We start from the raw sequence: 18,246 nt of genomic DNA on the forward strand, positions 1-18,246 counted from the left end.
ATTACGACACTCATTCCAATTAATAATTGACGGGGGACGATATTTAGGTCCTTTACTGAGGAATGATTTTAACTCTCGGTCTTGAACGATATTAAGATCTCCTGTTATAACATGGGAAATGGGTCCATAAATATATTCGGAATTACTGCAATTACATGAAGTAGGTGTATTTTCACTGATATTAACATCTTTACACAATTGACTATAATTAAACACAAATTTCCGGGTAGATTTCTTGTATATATAACAAATAAGAGGTAGCTCAGTATTGTCAAAATATCCAGGAATTTGTTCTTTAACAGAATGGTCGTTAAATATACCGGCAATATTTACAAAATCAAAGCCTTTATTGACATACTTAATTTTAATAAAATGTTTTTTATGATCTTCAGGGAGATCAATTTTGGGAAATAATTTAGAATAACAATATGCCATAATAATTTGAACAATTTCATACTTAGGACTGCTATATGAAATTGTGTTGCAATCGTCCAAAATTTTAATTAACTTATTAACCGGTAACGAACAGAGTTTTGTTAACAGATAATGTCTTCCGTTGTTTTTTGAAATAGAAATTAGGTCCGAAATATTGATATGATTGGCCCGAAATTTTCTTTGATTGCGATTTGTTCTACGACCGTGAGAACGTTTTTTACGAACAGTTTTAGAAACTATATCCAAAATGTTAACGGAATTGGTTCTAGATATATTACCAATTCCCATGATATTATCATTTAGACTGTAAACTGTCTGTAATTTTTTAATCCAATTTAATTCAATTATTTTCCGTGATCGTACAAACTTTGAATGCGATTCATCAGGCTGCCTATTTACTACTTCTAAAGGTTGAACTGCTAAACATTTAAAAGGATGGTTGTGCTTCTTAAGGTGTTGGTAAATGATACTTTTGAATTTATTGGGTCTTTTAAAACGATACAGATGTTCTTGAGTGCGTTTAGATAAATATCGTCCAGTTTCTCCTACGTACTGAATACCACACCCCGGTTTGTTTCATGTGAGTAAATAAATAATACTGTTAGTTTTTCAAGTTATATCAGTTTCAAAATTTAAAGAAAATGTGCGACCATTAAACGTGGACCTTACCGTATTGTTGGTGGAAAGACTGGGACATGTAAGTCATTTTTTGGCATGACACTTATCGATAGAAGGGTAACCACGATTTTTATTGTTAAAAATGTTAGCGATGGTAGTATTTTTAGATAACCAATTTTGAAGATTGATACGTGTAGATACCCTTTGAACAAGTTTAGTATTTAGTAATTTTCCATTTCTAAGCTTTGGAATAATAAAGGAACTATGTCAGAAGGAAAACTCATATCTGCAGTGAAAGATATTACAAGAAAGATATGGGAATTATTTTTTCTCATGTTTTTCAGGTGAAAAGCAAAACAAACTATGCACATATTACAAGTTAAACTATAGAGGCTCTAAAGAGCCTGTGTCGCTCACCTTGGTCAACAAAGGACACAGATGGATCAATGACAAAATTGTGTTTTGGTGATGGTGATGTGTTTTTAGATCTTACTTTACTTAACATTCTTGCTGCTTACAATTATCTTTATCTATAATGAAGGCCCAGTAGTTTTCAGTGGAAAATGTTAGTGAAAATCTACAAATTTTATGAAAATTGTTAACAAGAGTGCACACGCTGAAATGTCTCGCCTTCTATACTAATCATTGATATTATGTTGATAGTCCTAAGTAAAAGCTAAGCTTTATTACAACTGTCACATAAACTTAACATTAATCAAGATACTGTAACGTTTTCGCTCTGTGTTGCTATAGCGTTTTCGTTACCCTGAAGTGAAACTCTGACCCACTGACAAAACTAGACAATTCGCCAGACAAACTAATACTCGGCAATAAATACTGTTTCAAATGACTGCTCCCTTGGGTTAACTCAACCCTGTAATCCAATAGATGTATTTAAAGATGCGTTAATTCAGAAGACAGAAATAAATAATTCGTTTAAAGTTAATGATTTAATGAAGTGTTACTATGATCAGTTATATATATATATGTAATTCAGACAATTTCAATATTGTATCTCTTTTTACATCAGATCAACACAATAAATAACACTTAAATAGTATGCAAGCTAGTGAGTACTCTGGTCAAGTTCTATATACACATGTATTAAATAAACAATCTTATTAACAAGTAATTATAGAAATCTCTATAATTATATAAGTTATGTCGACTTCTCAAATGTATAAGTTGCGACTCCGGGTTTTACTTTACTTTTTGTGAATATTTGACTTCGTAATATATATGTAAAGAATCGTTAATAATTGCAGTTTCTATACTATTGGTATATCGAGTAAATAATACAAGAATAACTTTAACTGTTACTTTCTCTGAAGAAAAACTATATTGACGTCTTATTGAATAGCGACTTTAAGACTCGAGACTGCGTCGGTGAGTCTCTGTATAAAATATGGAATATTTCATATTTAATTTCTGACTTTTCTGTACTTTTCAGTATATAACTTTTTGTACGTCTAATGATCTCTAATCTTTAGAGTCTCTTATAATATAAAATTATAAATCTATGTTTTACATAAAGTAAAACTCTGACAAAATATTTCCTAACCTTTTAAAGTGCAAGACTCAAATTGTAAGTTACAGTGAAAAAGGATTTATTATTAGGCTTGTGATTGTAAGCAACCTTTTGCCACGGTAGTCCGATCACGACTAACGCGCTCACTGGTAGTGCAATATATATACAACAAAAAGACTTAAAAGACTTCATATTGACGTCAAAAGCGACTCGAAAGACTCTATTTCAACGTAATATTGCCGTTCATGACAGTGCACTTTGACGGTTTACGGTAAAGCGACTCTAGTAAACATGGCAGACATTACAAGGAAAAAGAGAGACTCTGAGTCTCTAGAAACTTGACCAGGTTATTAAATTCACTCAATATAATTATACATAGAGATTAAAACAACATAATACAATCATCAACAAATATATAAAGGTAGGTCCAGTATAAGGAAATTCTGTATTTACACTACAAAAATAAATAGAAAGGCGACTCAGTTTCAGGTGGGACTTGACGTTATTTTTATCTTTGCTCAAGTTACTGTTCATAATAAATATCTAAGATAACTTATTCTAATAAAAAGAAACTTATTCAAAAATTTATAAGTATCCAATACGGTTAAACGGAGATTTAATCTGATAAAAAGTGAAAAGGGGGAGGGGACTCAAACTGTTGAACAACGAGGCCGAAATCCGTTACATTGCCCCCTTCTTTAAAAAATTGTCCGACCTCGGACAAGTTGATTTACTAAAATATTTTTTTAGCATTAATAAATATAATACCTTTATAATACACATTTCTTCAAAATTGATTCAATAAATACAATAAATAAATGCACTTTATATACAACTTTGCATATTCTCAACACACAACACTCTAAACTGGAATGAAACATCTAAGTTTCATTAATATGTTCGTAATAACCAATCCCTTCCCAAACTATCAAAAAAACTTTACCCAACCCAAAAATTTTCCTAATTACTCTACCTTAAATATAAATTTTTACATAATAACTAATTTCTAATAGCCTATAATTGTCCAAATTTAAAACTGTTCTAATGATAAAAGTCAAAATCCATGTATTCTTCCTTTATGTCCAGCTCTAGTTCTTCTTCTGTGTCTTTTTCCATTACCACTCTACAATCTTCTGTTTGGACCTCACTCTCTTTCTTAATAACTCTCCTCGTCTGGGTGGCTGTTGTTGTAAGCACAACACGCTTATCATCTGTTTGCGTACTGGTTTGTTGAACTTGACGCTCTTCTGTCTGTGTGTCTTCTGACTTCAAAATTTGGAAAGATGGATCTGGTACCCATGTAGCAGACAGTTTGTAAACTGTCCCATCTGGCAGAATACACATTTCCTCTTTCTTAACACATCCATATCCTACTGGCAATACACTGCCTGTATATTTTCCTGTCTTCTTTGCCTTCTCGGCCACTAGCATGCACTTGGAAGCTTCATAGAAACACTGGAAGCGGGAGGGTGGAGCCTGAAATCTGTCTTCAGGACAGACTTCATCCCCAATAGCTGGCAAAGCCAAATGCCTACTATCCCTCAAAGTAGTAGTAACTGTGGATGGTTCTGGTGTTGGTTTCTCAGGTACCATACTAGTTTCTTCTCTGGGCTCTTCCACAGCCTGTCTTGTAGGAGAGTCAAAAAGATCTACTAAGTTCTTCTTGACAGGTGACACGGAGCTGTAATCCTCAATTGCCAAGGAAATGCTACAAGGGGATATTTCGGACAATGGAGAAATAGGTTTAATAGACCTTGTCAATATAGGTGTTGTTGATGGTGTTACTTCTCTTGGTCTAGTGACTGTGCAACTTTGTCTTGTATTAAAATTAGAGGTTGGCACTGGATTTCTTGTCGGAGTTTCTGGGATTACAAGTTCTCTGTTGTTGGTTCTTGGATTCAGGATATGTCTATGGACATTCTTTTCATGCTCAATCAGGCGGAACCTCTTACTTGTTGGTACCAAGTAAGAGCAAAATCTGCACTGAAGCATCTTCTTAGGATGTTTGTCCCTTACATGTCTTGTTAATTGACTTCTTAGGTTGTACTGAGCACCACAGTGAAAGCAGAAGAAAACCATCTGAAGTATAAAAATACTGTTCTGAGAATATATTCAATTTAAACATACAGCACAGTTGACCAGTACCCATAATTTTGCTTGCATACTTTGGTAAGTCTTTATACTTAAATTTCTGTTTTTCATTTTATTAAAAAAATGAAACACATTACTTTTTATTAACACACAGCAATAAACCTCGCTATGATTAATATATATGAACACACAAAATGCATTCTTCATTTATTCAAACACATTTACTAACTTTCAAATTTCAAATACGAATTTGAAACACATTTTATTTATTTTTCAGATACCAGAGGCAATCACAATGTTAACAGTATTGTCAGTTCTTTGATTTTCTTGTTCGTTGACCCAGTTTTGAACATCACCAAAGAATGGTTTTAGCCTATCATGATGCACAATTGGCATTTTAGACGTTGCTGTCTTTTTAATCTTATATATTAAATCCGATATAACTTCTACAACAAAGTATGGCCCATCCCAATTCCTTTGTAACTTTAGACTCAGTTTTGGCTTTCGATTAAAAGTATAAAGCCATACTACATGTACTACATCGCCTGTCTTGTATGTGTTCTCATGTGCCTTAACATCATACTGACGTTTTTGTTTGTCACTATTTTTAGAAATATTTTGTCGTGCTTTAGCAGACACTTTCCATATGCCTTCCTGCATTCAATTTCCTGGGGGTGGGGACCATATATCAAGTCAACTGGCAATTGTATTTCTCTGCCTAGCATAAGCATACTAGGACTAAACTTAGTCGTTTCATGTTCTGATGAGTTGTAAGCCATTAAAGCCCAGGGAAGTTGCTCATCCCAATCCCTTTGATTTTTGCTGATATATTTACTAATTGTATTTTCAAGAGTTCTATTGTAACGCTCCACAAGACCATTGCTCTGTGGCCTAAATGACGTAGTCCTTGTTTTGTCAATTTTTAACTTAGCACAAAGTTCCTTAAATAAACCAGACTCAAATTGTCTCCCTTGATCTGAGTGCATTTGACAAGGTATTCCAAATCTACAGAAGAAATGGTTAACTAAATTATCAACTATGGTAGTAGTTTCCATATCTGGCATGGGAAAGCCTTCTACCCATTTAGTAAAATAATCTGTTACAATCAAAGCATATTTGTTATTTTTATATGAAATCGGTAAGGGTCCTATTATATCCAAGGCAACTCTTTCCATTGGAGCACCCACATTATATTGTTTCATTTTGCTTTTAGCTTTTCTGGGAGGCTGTTTGCGTGAATTGCAAACAATACAGTTTTGCACCCATTTGGTTATTTCATCTTTATGATTAACCCAATAAAATCTATTCTGTGCTCTGGCTACAGTTTTGTGAATGCCAAAATGGCCAACTTGTATGTCATCATGTAACATTTTCATAATATTTTCTTTCCAGATTTCAGGGACTATGAATTGTAAATTACTTTCTTCAGTGGTAGTGTTTATCCACTTTCGGTACAACACATTGTTTATTAGTACAATGCGATCCCACTGAGACCAGTATTTCTTACGTTTTACATCGTGTAAAGCCACATCGGCCCATTCAGGTCTGTTATTATTATCAGACTTCAGACGGAATAAATTGAACAACACATTGTCGCTCTTTTGAGCTTCAAACATTTCTTCATTTGTTTTATGCTCATACCACATAGCGGAGTCTGTTTTATTTGAACAAGAGGCCTCTTGAAAGTACTGCACTTTAGTCATTCTTAAAAAGTCAACCGTTTCAAAAGTTTCATCGGAATTATCAATTTCTTTTTGATCCTGTTTTGAACAATGACTACATGGAAAACATTGTCTGCGAGACAAACCGTCTGCATTACCATGTTGTTTACCAGGGCGGTGACGAATTTCAAAATTATATGTGTTTAAAGTCTCAAGCCATCTGGCCATTTGACCTTCAGGATTTTTGAACCTGAGAAGCCAAGTTAATGCTCCATGATCTGTTACTTTAAAATGTGTACCATAGAGATAGTGATGAAAATGTTTAATGCTTAATATTACAGCCAAAAGTTCTCGTCTTGTTACACAGTATTGTCTTTGCGCTTTACTGAGGGATTTACTGTAATATGCTACTACAACCTCTTTGCCTTCATGAATTTGACGACTGCACCAATTCCAAAACCACTAGCATCCGTATCTAGTATGAATTGTTTTGTCATATCAGGGTAGCCTAAAATTGGTGCAGACATTAAAGTCATTTGGAGTTTCTCAAAAGCTTCATTACATTCATTGGTCCAATCAAAAGTACAATTTTTCTCTGTTAATTTATGAAGTGGTCTTGCAATTTCAGCAAAACTTTTAATAAATTTGCGGTAATACGAACATGTTCCTAGAAAACTTCGAACATCTGTCATTGATTTTGGCAATGGCCATGTTTTTACACAAGCAATTTTATCAGGGTCTGTTGCTATACCCTCACTTGAGACAATATGTCCTAGGAAAGAAACTTGTTTCTGAAACAAACTACATTTTTTAGGTGAGACTTTTAGTCCTTGTAGTGCTATTCTATCTAATACATCACTTAGTCTTGATAAATGAGATTCAAATGAATCTGAAAACACTATTATATCATCAATATAAATCAGACATGTCTGCCAATTAAGGCCAGCCAAAGTATACTCCATTAGGCGTTGAAAAGTGGCAACCCCATTACACAGACCCATAGGCATTACGTTAAAATGAAATAGCCCTTTTGTGCTGGTAAAAGCTGTTTTCTCCTTATCATTTTCGTCCATCTCAACTTGCCAATATCCACTTGAAAGATCAAGTACACTCAGCCATTTAGAACCTCTCAGAGCATCCAGAGAGTCGTCTATGCGGCATAAAGGGTACGAGTCCTTAATTGTAAGGCTATTTATGGGTCTAAAATCTATACAAATTCTCGTGGAGCCATCTTTCTTAGTCACAGGCACTATACAAGATGCCCAGGGACTTTTTGAAGGCTCAATTATTTTACCGTCCAAAAGACGTTGAATTTCTTTATCGACTTCATCCCTTTTTGTTAGAGGTAAACGCCTAGGGGGTTGCTTAACTGGTTTGGCATTACCAGTGTCAATTTTATGTTTAATGGCAGTAGCCCTTCCTAAATCATCTTTATTTTTAGAAAATGTTTGAATGTGTCTTTTTAAAAGAGACTCTAACTGATCAATTTGACCCTCATTCAAAAGTTCACTGCTCCTTAATTTCAAATCTTGCAAAAGACTAGGTAATTCATTTACTTCGTCACATGATGATGAACTCAACCGCCTGAGTTTTTCTGACCTTGGTTCATTGGAGACTGAACCTGTGTCAATAAGTTCACATGTGGCAACATGTGTGAAAGGCTGCATTATTTGTTCATATTTACTTAAGTTAACCATTCGTATAGGTACTTGACCACAACTGGGGTCCACTAGTGCTTTAGCAACTAGTAAAGTATCAGTATGTTTTGATGGTATTGGTTCAACTATAGCATTCATTATACTACTAGAATCACCTTCAACAATTCCTGATATGATAACTTCTGTATTGGGTGGAATAGTGAGTTTGTCACTAAGTTTTATTTTAAAAATTGAACTCATTTGACTCTCTTTTATACAATCTATTTTTGAGTCCTTCAATAATAGTACACCCTTGCCCATGTCTATGGTACAGTTATTTTTATGTAAAAAATCGTAACCAATTACTGCTGGCACGTCAATCTCTGCAACAGTAAATTTTTGAATAATGGTATAATTTCCTATTTTGATAGGTAAATCTACATGACCCATTGTATTTACGAAACTACCATCGGCCAAACAAAGCCGCTGGTTATTTCTTTGAATTTCCGGTTTAAACTCAATTGGAAGTTTTTCAAACTTTCTAGGGTGTATTACACAAATTGTGGACCCTGTATCAATTAAACAATTAACAACAACATCAACAATAAAACATTTAACAAACAAACTGTCTTGTATATTTGACTTAATTAAACTAATGGACCTCGAGTCCCTTTCTTCAACTGCTGGTGAACGGTCCTTATCCCCAGCATTTACCAGTTTCCCTGTCTTTGAAAATTGTTATTTGTATTGTTAGATTGTGAATTTTGATTATTAAAATTTGGAACAAATTTGTTACTTTTGACACAATTGTGTCTTTTGTCCCATTCAAATTTTCTGCATTCTTTCTTAATGTGACCCTTATTCCCACAATAAAAACACGTCATCCTACTAAAATTTTGACCCTCTTTATTTGTCAATTTCTCCATTTGTTCACTTATCTTTGCCAAGCGAGTAACTACATCATATTCGGCAGAATCATCATTTTCGGACAACATGCGTGTTGCCGGTTTGGCATTATTTAATCTCTTTTGATCAACAGTGAAAGCTTCATATTCAAGACCAAACCTTACACAATCATCAATTGTTTTTGGTTCTCTTTGAAATATTGATAATTGTATTTTTGGATCATTAATTGCACGAACAAAACAGTCTTTGGCTAGTTGGTCCCTTATTTCAATAGGTGCAGTCGGATAAGCTTGTCTAGTTACCCTACGAATTTCTTGTGCCATTTCTGGCAAAGTTTGACTAGGCTTTCTATAAATAGAATTCATTTGTACTTTGTACATATTTACTTGATTTGCAGACTCAAAACGAGATGTCAAAGCAGATACAAGATAGTCATAATTTAACCTTTTAGCAGGCTCAATATCGGTCACTATTCCTTGTGCAACTCCACGTAAACTAGTTGCAAGTTCATAAGCTTTCATGCCGTTATCCCACTTATTCACAGTAGATATTAGTTCAAATTGAACTAAAAAGTCTTGACAACTACCTGTTCCGTCAAACGTAATTGTTTTCTTATTTTTGAAATGAACTGAAGGTTCATTTATTTGAGGTACACAATTATTGACTGTGTTATCATTTATATTAAAAATTGGATAGTTCTCACTATAATTTCCATTCCCTGCTACTGCATTAGTAGCCCTTCTTACAGGAGGAGTCATGGTGTCTACACACCCGTTTCTGTCCACTCGGACAGTACTGCACCCCTCATCAGTTATGTTGTGAGGTGCCTGCCATAGAGAGTTAGTGCTGGGCCCATAGCACTGGTCACTACTTAGACCGCGGAGATCTGCCTGTTGCCGCCTCCTGTCATTTAGGAGACCAGGGAAAACCTTATTACAAAAACTATCTCCCCCTCCATAGGATTCTCGTGATTTGCGACACTCGTCGCCTGAATGACTCTCCAATAAACCCATTAACATGCTTTCCCTCTCCCTTATTTCATTTAACTCTTGTTTAAGTTTAGGTACATCTATATTTTCTGTTGAAGTCTGCATAGACTTTTCAGTAGCTCCCGCTTGAGCTCGTGGACTAGTGAATTCATCATGCTTTTCCCTATTTACCCGCATTTGAACCTCCCCTGATGGTGTCAAATCAATAAGACTCCTGTTCATATCTGAGTCCAGGTTCACGGACATTGCGGGGAGCCGTGATCGAACCCCAAACGGACTTGCACTATTTTCCTCTTCTTCAATAACAACAAAACTGGGTTGTTTGATATTTGTTTTTGACATATTTATTTATTAAACGGAATTAATTATATTTATTTAAATATTTATATGAATTTCACTTCAGCTTAGTTCGGAGAGCCCCTTAGAATTTGGGACTCCCCACATTGGCCACCAAATGTAACGTTTTCGCTCTGTGTTGCTATAGCGTTTTCGTTACCCTGAAGTGAAACTCTGACCCACTGACAAAACTAGACAATTCGCCAGACAAACTAATACTCGGCAATAAATACTGTTTCAAATGACTGCTCCCTTGGGTTAACTCAACCCTGTAATCCAATAGATGTATTTAAAGATGCTTTAATTCAGAAGACAGAAATAAATAATTCGTTTAAAGTTAATGATTTAATGAAGTGTTACTATGATCAGTTATATATATATATGTAATTCAGACAATTTCAATATTGTATCTCTTTTTACATCAGATCAACACAATAAATAACACTTAAATAGTATGCAAGCTAGTGAGTACTCTGGTCAAGTTCTATATACACATGTATTAAATAAACAATCTTATTAACAAGTAATTATAGAAATCTCTATAATTATATAAGTTATGTCGACTTCTCAAATGTATAAGTTGCGACTCCGGGTTTTACTGTACTTTTTGTGAATATTTGACTTCGTAATATATATGTAAAGAATCGTTAATAATTGCAGTTTCTATACTATTGGTATATCGAGTAAATAATACAAGAATAACTTTAACTGTTACTTTCTCTGAAGAAAAACTATATTGACGTCTTATTGAATAGCTACTTTAAGACTCGAGACTGCGTCGGTGAGTCTCTGTATAAAATATGGAATATTTCATATTTAATTTCTGACTTTTCTGTACTTTTCAGTATATAACTTTTTGTACGTCAAATGATCTCTAATCTTTAGAGTCTCTTATAATATAAAATTATAAATCTATGTTTTACATAAAGTAAAACTCTGACAAAATATTTCCTAACCTTTTAAAGTGCAAGACTCAAATTGTAAGTTACAGTGAAAAAGGATTTATTATTAGGCTTGTGATTGTAAGCAACCTTTTGCCACGGTAGTCCGATCACGACTAACGCGCTCACTGGTAGTGCAATATATATACAACAAAAAGACTTAAAAGACTTCATATTGACGTCAAAAGCGACTCGAAAGACTCTATTTCAACGTAATATTGCCGTTCATGACAGTGCACTTTGACGGTTTACGGTAAAGCGACTCTAGTAAACATGGCGGACATTACAAGGAAAAAGAGAGACTCTGAGTCTCTAGAAACTTGACCAGGTTAACAAATTCACTCAATATAATTATACATAGAGATTAAAACAACATAATACAATCATCAACAAATATATAAAGGTATGTCCAGTATAAGGAAATTCTGTATTTACACTACAAAAATAAATAGAAAGGCGACTCAGTTTCAGGTGGGACTTGACGTTATTTTTATCTTTGCTCAAGTTACTGTTCATAATAAATATCTAAGATAACTTATTCTAATAAAAAGAAACTTATTCAAAAATTTATAAGTATCCAATACGGTTAAACGGAGATTTAATCTGATAAAAAGTGAAAAGGGGGAGGGGACTCAAACTGTTGAACAACGAGGCCGAAATCCGTTACAATACTTTAACAGAGACCAATGAACCTTGAAAATGAGGTCAAGGTCAGATGAACCATGCCAGGCAGACATGTACAGCTAACAATGCTTCTATACAACATATATAGTTGACACATTACTTATAGTTTAAGAAAAATAGACCAAAACACGAAAACTTAACACTGTGCAATGAACCGTGAAAATGAGGTCAAGGTCAAATAAAACCTGCGCGACTGACATAAAGATCATAAAATATTTCCATACACCAAATATAGTTGACCTATGGCATATAGTATTAGAACTCAAAAACTTAACTTTGACCACTGAACCATGAAAATGAGGTCAAGGTCACATGACATCTGCCCGCTAGACATGTACACTTTACAATCATTCCATATAAAAAATATAGTAGACCTATTGCATATAGTATGAGAAAAACAGACCAAAAAACAAAAATTTAACTATAACTACTGAACCATGAAAATGAGGTCAAGGTCAGATGACACCTGCCAGTTGGACATGTACACCTTAGAGTCCTTCCATACACCGAATATACTAGCCCTATTGCTTATAGTATCTGAGATTTGGACCTGACCACCAAAACTTAACCTTGTTCACTGATACATGAAATGAGGTTGAGGTCAAGTGAAAACTATCTGACAGACACGAGGACCTTGCAAGGTACGCACATATCAAATATAGTTATCCTTTTACTTATAATAAGAGAGAATTCAACATTACAAAAAATTTGAACTTTTTTTTCAAGTGGTCACTGAACCATGAAAATGAGGTCAAGGACATTGGACATGTGACTGACGGTAACTTTGTAACATGAAGCATCTATATACAAAGTATGAAGCATCCAGGTCTTCCACCTTCTAAAATATCAAGCTTTTAAGAAGTGAGCTAACGCCGCCGCCGCCGCCGTAGCCGCCGCCGCCGGATCACTATCCCTATGTCGAGCTTTCTGCAACAAAAGTTGCAGGCTCGACAAAAATTGACTATGAAGGGCAATAACTCCTTATGGGTCAATTGACCATTTTGGTCGTGTTGACTTTAGGTCTTACTTTGCTGTACGTTATTGCTGTTTACAGTTTATCTCTATCTATTATAGTATTCAAAGTAATAACCAAAAACCGCAAAATTTCCTCAAAATTACCAATTCAGGGGCAGCAACCTAACAATTGGTTATCCTATTCATCTGAAAATTCCAGGGCAGATAGATCTTTACCTGATAAACAATTTCACTTCCTGTCAGATTTGAAGAAGATTTTTCTAATGCCCGCGTCACACTGTCCCGATTTTTATATACGATGGACACCCGAATGCGAAAATTGTAAGTTCGTACGAAGTTGGTCCCGATCTCGTTAAAATACCAAAAATTGACCGAAGCAAGTACGATGAATAACGATGTCTATACGATGGTGTCGAAATTATATACGATAGCAAAAGATGGACAGACGAAGGTTAACCGAAGACGGGTATTAAGCTTCATATCTCAGCCGAAGCCTACACGATGGATCACGAAGCCTACACGGTGGATTACGAAGGCTACACGATGGATTACGATGATGGCGCGATGGCCATACGATGTCTTAAAGACGTTTATATATCAAATATGCATATTCAATTTACCATTTTCTGCATGTGTCATATACAAATATAGTGTCCATATGTGTCCCCAATATGTTACATACGAGGGGATGCCACGCTCGGCATTGCCTTGTTTGAACTGTAAAATGTGTGCACTAGTCTGAATAATCACCGATAATAATGCCCATGTTTACTGATCTATCTTAAAGGTAAGGTAATAGGTTCGTTGATCCCTTTTATTCAAAAAGAGCTCTTTCCAGGAGAACATCATAATTATATAGACAAAAGGAAGGATGTGGGGAAAGCAACAAATGCGGCAAAATATGACATATAGAAAACAAAATGGTTATGGAGTAAACATTCGTGTGACAACAACTCAGACGATACATAAAAATCAGAATAATGAAGAAAAAGTTGGTTTCCCTATATACGTGTACCTGCAGTGTTGGTGTACGAGACGCGTTTATGATTTTCATTATGTAACTTGATACAAAAAATAATATTTTACTTGTAAAAGTAAATCCTGAGCCTGTAATAGCTGCTCTTCTTGTTCCATTTGAATTAATAGAAACAACGCTGTCGCCTTTTTTGTTCTCATAGAATCATATGATATGAGCTCCATGTTTTGTGAACGTCTTTCTTAACTGTCGTATTAGACTGACCAGTGCATATCGCGCATGGCACTTTAAATGTATTTTAGCGTGAAAATTAACTTACATTTAGCTGGATTTATTATCGTCGTAGTTCCATCTTGTCGCCTTCGTACTTTTATTCGATGGCAACACGATGGGATTACGAGGTCTTCACGAAGTCGTGTTGCCATCGTAAGACCTTCGGGTAGCTTCGTGATTCATTCGTGTAGACATCGTAATGTCAAAACTGCCCGATGGAAACAAGAATGCAATGCGATGTTCCAAGATGCATTCCCGGTGACATTACCATGGTGAGGATGTGATACGAACTCAGTACGAACCCTCAACATCGGACGCACCTTCGGGGATTTTTTAACATGTTAAAAAATTTAGAACCCTTCCCGAAGTTGTCCCCGAAGGCTAGAAAAAATGGCCGATGGTTCTACGATGGTTAAAGATGGCACTACGAATAGCCCGATCTGGATACAATCAGTCCCGATTTTGGAAATTCCATAATCGTGTTGCCATCGGCGTAAAAATCGGGACAGTGTGACACCGGCATAAAAGATTACTAAGATTTACGAAAAATTGTTAAAAATTGACTATGAAGGGCAAAAACTCCTGAAGGGGTCAACTGACCATTTTGGTCATGTTGACTTATTTGTAAATCTTACTTTGCTGAACATTATTGCTGTTTACAGTTTATCTCTGTCTATAATAATATTCAAGATAATAACCAAAAACAGCAAAATTTCCTTAAAATTACCAATTCAGGGGCAGCAACCTAACAACAGGTTGTCCGGCGGCGGCGGCGGCGTTAGCTCACTTCTTAAAAGCTTGATATTTTAGAAGGTGGAAGACCTGGATGCTTCATACTTTGTATATAGATGCTTCATGTTACAAAGTTACCGTCAGTCACATGTCCAATGTCCTTGACCTCATTTTCATGGTTCAGTGACCACTTGAAAAAAAAGTTCAAATTTGTTGTAATGTTGAATTCCCTCTTATTATAAGTAAAAGGATAACTATATTTGATATGTGCGTACCTTGCAAGGTCCTCGTGTCTGTCAGAGCAGATAGATCTTGACCTGATAAACAAGTCTACTTCTGACAGATTTGCTCTAAATGCTTTGGTTTTTGAGTTATAAGCCAAAAACTGCATTTTACCCCTATGTTTTATTTTTAGTCATGGCGGCCATCATCGTTGATTGGCCGGGTCACCGGACACATTTTTAGCTCACCTGACGAGAAAGGTCAAGTGAGCTTTTCTCATCACTTGGCGTCCGTCGTCCGGCGTCCGTAAACTTTTACAAAAATCTTCTCCTCTGAAACTACTGGGCCAAATTTAACCAAACTTGGCCACAATCATCCTTGGGGTATCTAGTTTAAAAAAATGTGTCCGATGACCTGGCCATAAAACCAAGATGGCCGAGATGGCTAAAAATAGAACACAGGGGTAAAATGTATCACCAACCCAGTAGTCAACACTTCGGTGTTGACATGAATATCAATAATGTGGTCATTTTAATAGATTTCTCGTTACAAAACTTTGAATTTTTCGAAAAACTAAGGATTTTCTTATCCCAGGCATAGATTACCTTAGCCGTATTGGCACAACTTTTTGGAATTTTGAATCTATCTACCCTGAAATCTTCATACGAATTTGACAACCTGTTGTTGGGTTGCTGCCCCTGAATTGGTAATTTTAAGGAAACTTTCCAGTTTTTGGTTATTACCTTGAATACTATTATATATAGAGATAAACTGTTAACAGCAATAATGTTCAGCAAAATAAGACCTACAAATAAGTCAACGTGACCAAAATTTTCAGTCAACCCCTTAAGGAGTTATTGCCCTTTATAGTCAATTTTAACAACTTTTTCGTCCTTTTTTGTAACTTGTACAAAAATCTTCTCTGAAACTACTGGGCCAAATTTAAACTAACTTGGCCACAATCATAATTGTGGTATATAGTTTTAAAAATGTGTCCGATGACCCAACCTACCAAACAAAATGGCCGACATGGCTAAAATTAGAACATAGTGGTAAAATACAGTTTTTGCTTTATATCTTTGAAACTAAGACATTTAGGGCAAATCTTTCAAGATTTTAATGTCCATCAGAATAAGATCTATCCCTCACAAATTTTCAGATGAATCCTACAACCCGTTGTTGGGTTGCTGCCCTAAAATTTGTAATTTTAAGGAAATTTTGCAGTTTTTGGTTATTATCTTGAATACTATTATAGATAAAGATAAATTGTAAACAGCAATAATGTTCAGCAAAGTAAAATCTACAAATAAGTCAACATGACCAAAATTGTCAGAGAACCCCTTAAGGAGTTATTGTCCTTTATAGTCAATATTGAACAACTTTTCGTTATTTTTGTAACTTGTACAAAAATCTTCTTTTCTAAAACTATGGGCCAAATTTAACCAAACTTGGCCACAATCATTTTTAGGGTATCTATTTTTAAAAAGTGTCCAATGACCACGCCTACCAAACAAGATGGCAGACATCAGTAAACACAGTAACAGGTGAGCGACACAGGCTCTTGAGAGCCCCTAGTTTAAACTAGATACCCCAATGATGATTGTGGCCACGTTTGGTTAAATTTGGCCCAGTAGTTTTAGAGGAGAAGATTTTTGTAAAAGTAAACGACAACGGACGACGGACGCCAAGTGATGAGAAAAACTCACTTGGCCCTTCGGACCAGGTGAGCTTAAAAGGAATATAAACCTGAGACTTATACAAAGTTAAATATATTAAAACAATATATTAGACAATTATGTAAATTAAGAATTTCTAACCACAATTTATACATTAAAAAAGGCAGAGATAATAATACGCATTTTGATCAAAGAATATGTAAACATTGTATTGATAACAAAATTGAAGATGAGTTTCATTTTATATGTGAATGCAACCTCTATCAAGACGAGAGGAAAATTTTTTTTTGATGACATTGTTAATAGTATACCATGTTTTTGTAGTTTAGATAATTTTAATAAATTTAAATATTAATGAACTGTTCGGAGACTGATGTTCTCACCAGATTTCTTATATATATAGACAAATGTATTTTGATTAGACATTCATCAGTTGGAATAATTGCATAATATTAAGGAGTGAGTTTTGTCTCTTGCTTGCTATAAGTGTCAAAAGTGTTGGCTGTTATGTTTTATTGTTGTTTTTTTTTGTATATGTTTTTATATGTGTTCATGTGTTTCAGCGATGATACTTTTGTACTGGATTTTATACTGAATAAAATTAGTTAGTTATTAGTTTACTTAAATACAATTGTTAGCACTAGTGCTATACTTATGATCGTTTTGTCAACAACATACTTAAATACAATTGTTAGCAGGAGTGCTATACTTATGATCGTTTTGTCAACACCATACTTAAATACAATTGTTAGCACTAGTGCTTTACTTATGATCGTTTTGTCAACACCATACTTAAATACAATTGTTAGCAGTAGTGCTATACTTATGATCGTTTTGTCAACACCATACTTAAATACAATTGTTAGCACTAGTGCTATACTTATGATCGTTTTTTTGTCGACACCATACTTAAAAACATTTTTGAATTTTGGGTCACCGGTGCTCTTCAAGTTTGATTTGTACTTGTTTGGCTTTATAACTATTTTGATCTGAGCGTCACTGATGAGTCTTATGTAGACGAAACGAGCGTCTGGCGTGTTAAATCATAATCCTGGTACCTTCGATAGCTATTTACACCACTGGGTCGATCCTACTTTTGGTGGACGTTTCGTCCCCGAGGGTATCACCAGCCCGGTAGTCAGCACTTCGGTGTTGACATGAATATCAATTATATTGTCATTTTTATAAATTTCCTGTTACAAAACTTTGAATTTTTTGAAAAACTAAAGATTTTCTTATCCCAGGAATAGACAACCTTAGCCGTATTTGGCACAATATTTTTGAATTTTAGGTCCTCGGTGCTCTTTAACTTTGTACTTGTTTGGCTTTATAACTATTTTGATATGCGCGTCACTGATGAGTCTTATGTAGACGAAACGCGCGTCTGGCGTATTAAATTATAATCCTGGTACCTTTGATAACTATCTATGTATGTTGGCGTTTGCTTTTGTTGTAGTTCAGTGTTTCTGTTGTTCTATTGTTTTCCTCTGATAGATGATCTGTTTCTCTCGGTTGTAGTTTGTTATCCAGATTTGATGTCGTACTAAATTATAATCCTGGTACCTT

The 18,246-nt window shown here is 34.9% G+C and overlaps 1 protein-coding gene across 1 annotated transcript; it reads right to left on the reverse strand.

Moving 5' to 3' along the window:
• Positions 1-1,666: 1,666 nt before the first annotated feature.
• On the reverse strand, positions 1,667-18,185 carry LOC143060453 (uncharacterized). Its single transcript, XM_076233605.1, has 2 exons — positions 18,093-18,185; positions 1,667-4,660 (listed from the first exon to the last, which is right to left on the reverse strand). The coding sequence occupies exon 2, from the start codon at positions 4,658-4,660 to the stop codon at positions 3,623-3,625; it is 1,038 nt and encodes a 345-aa protein (XP_076089720.1). The 5' UTR covers positions 18,093-18,185; the 3' UTR covers positions 1,667-3,622.
• Between the last annotated feature and the right edge of the window lie 61 nt (positions 18,186-18,246).

Source organism: Mytilus galloprovincialis, chromosome 1 (genome assembly GCF_965363235.1).
Source record: "Mytilus galloprovincialis chromosome 1, xbMytGall1.hap1.1, whole genome shotgun sequence".
Taxonomy (NCBI): Eukaryota; Metazoa; Mollusca; class Bivalvia; order Mytilida; family Mytilidae; genus Mytilus; species Mytilus galloprovincialis.

Bases quoted from the DNA above. Each gene is read 5' to 3' on its own strand.
- LOC143060453 (XM_076233605.1), bottom strand. From the start codon at position 4,660: ATGGTTTTCTTCTGCTTTCACTGTGGTGCTCAGTACAACCTAAGAAGT.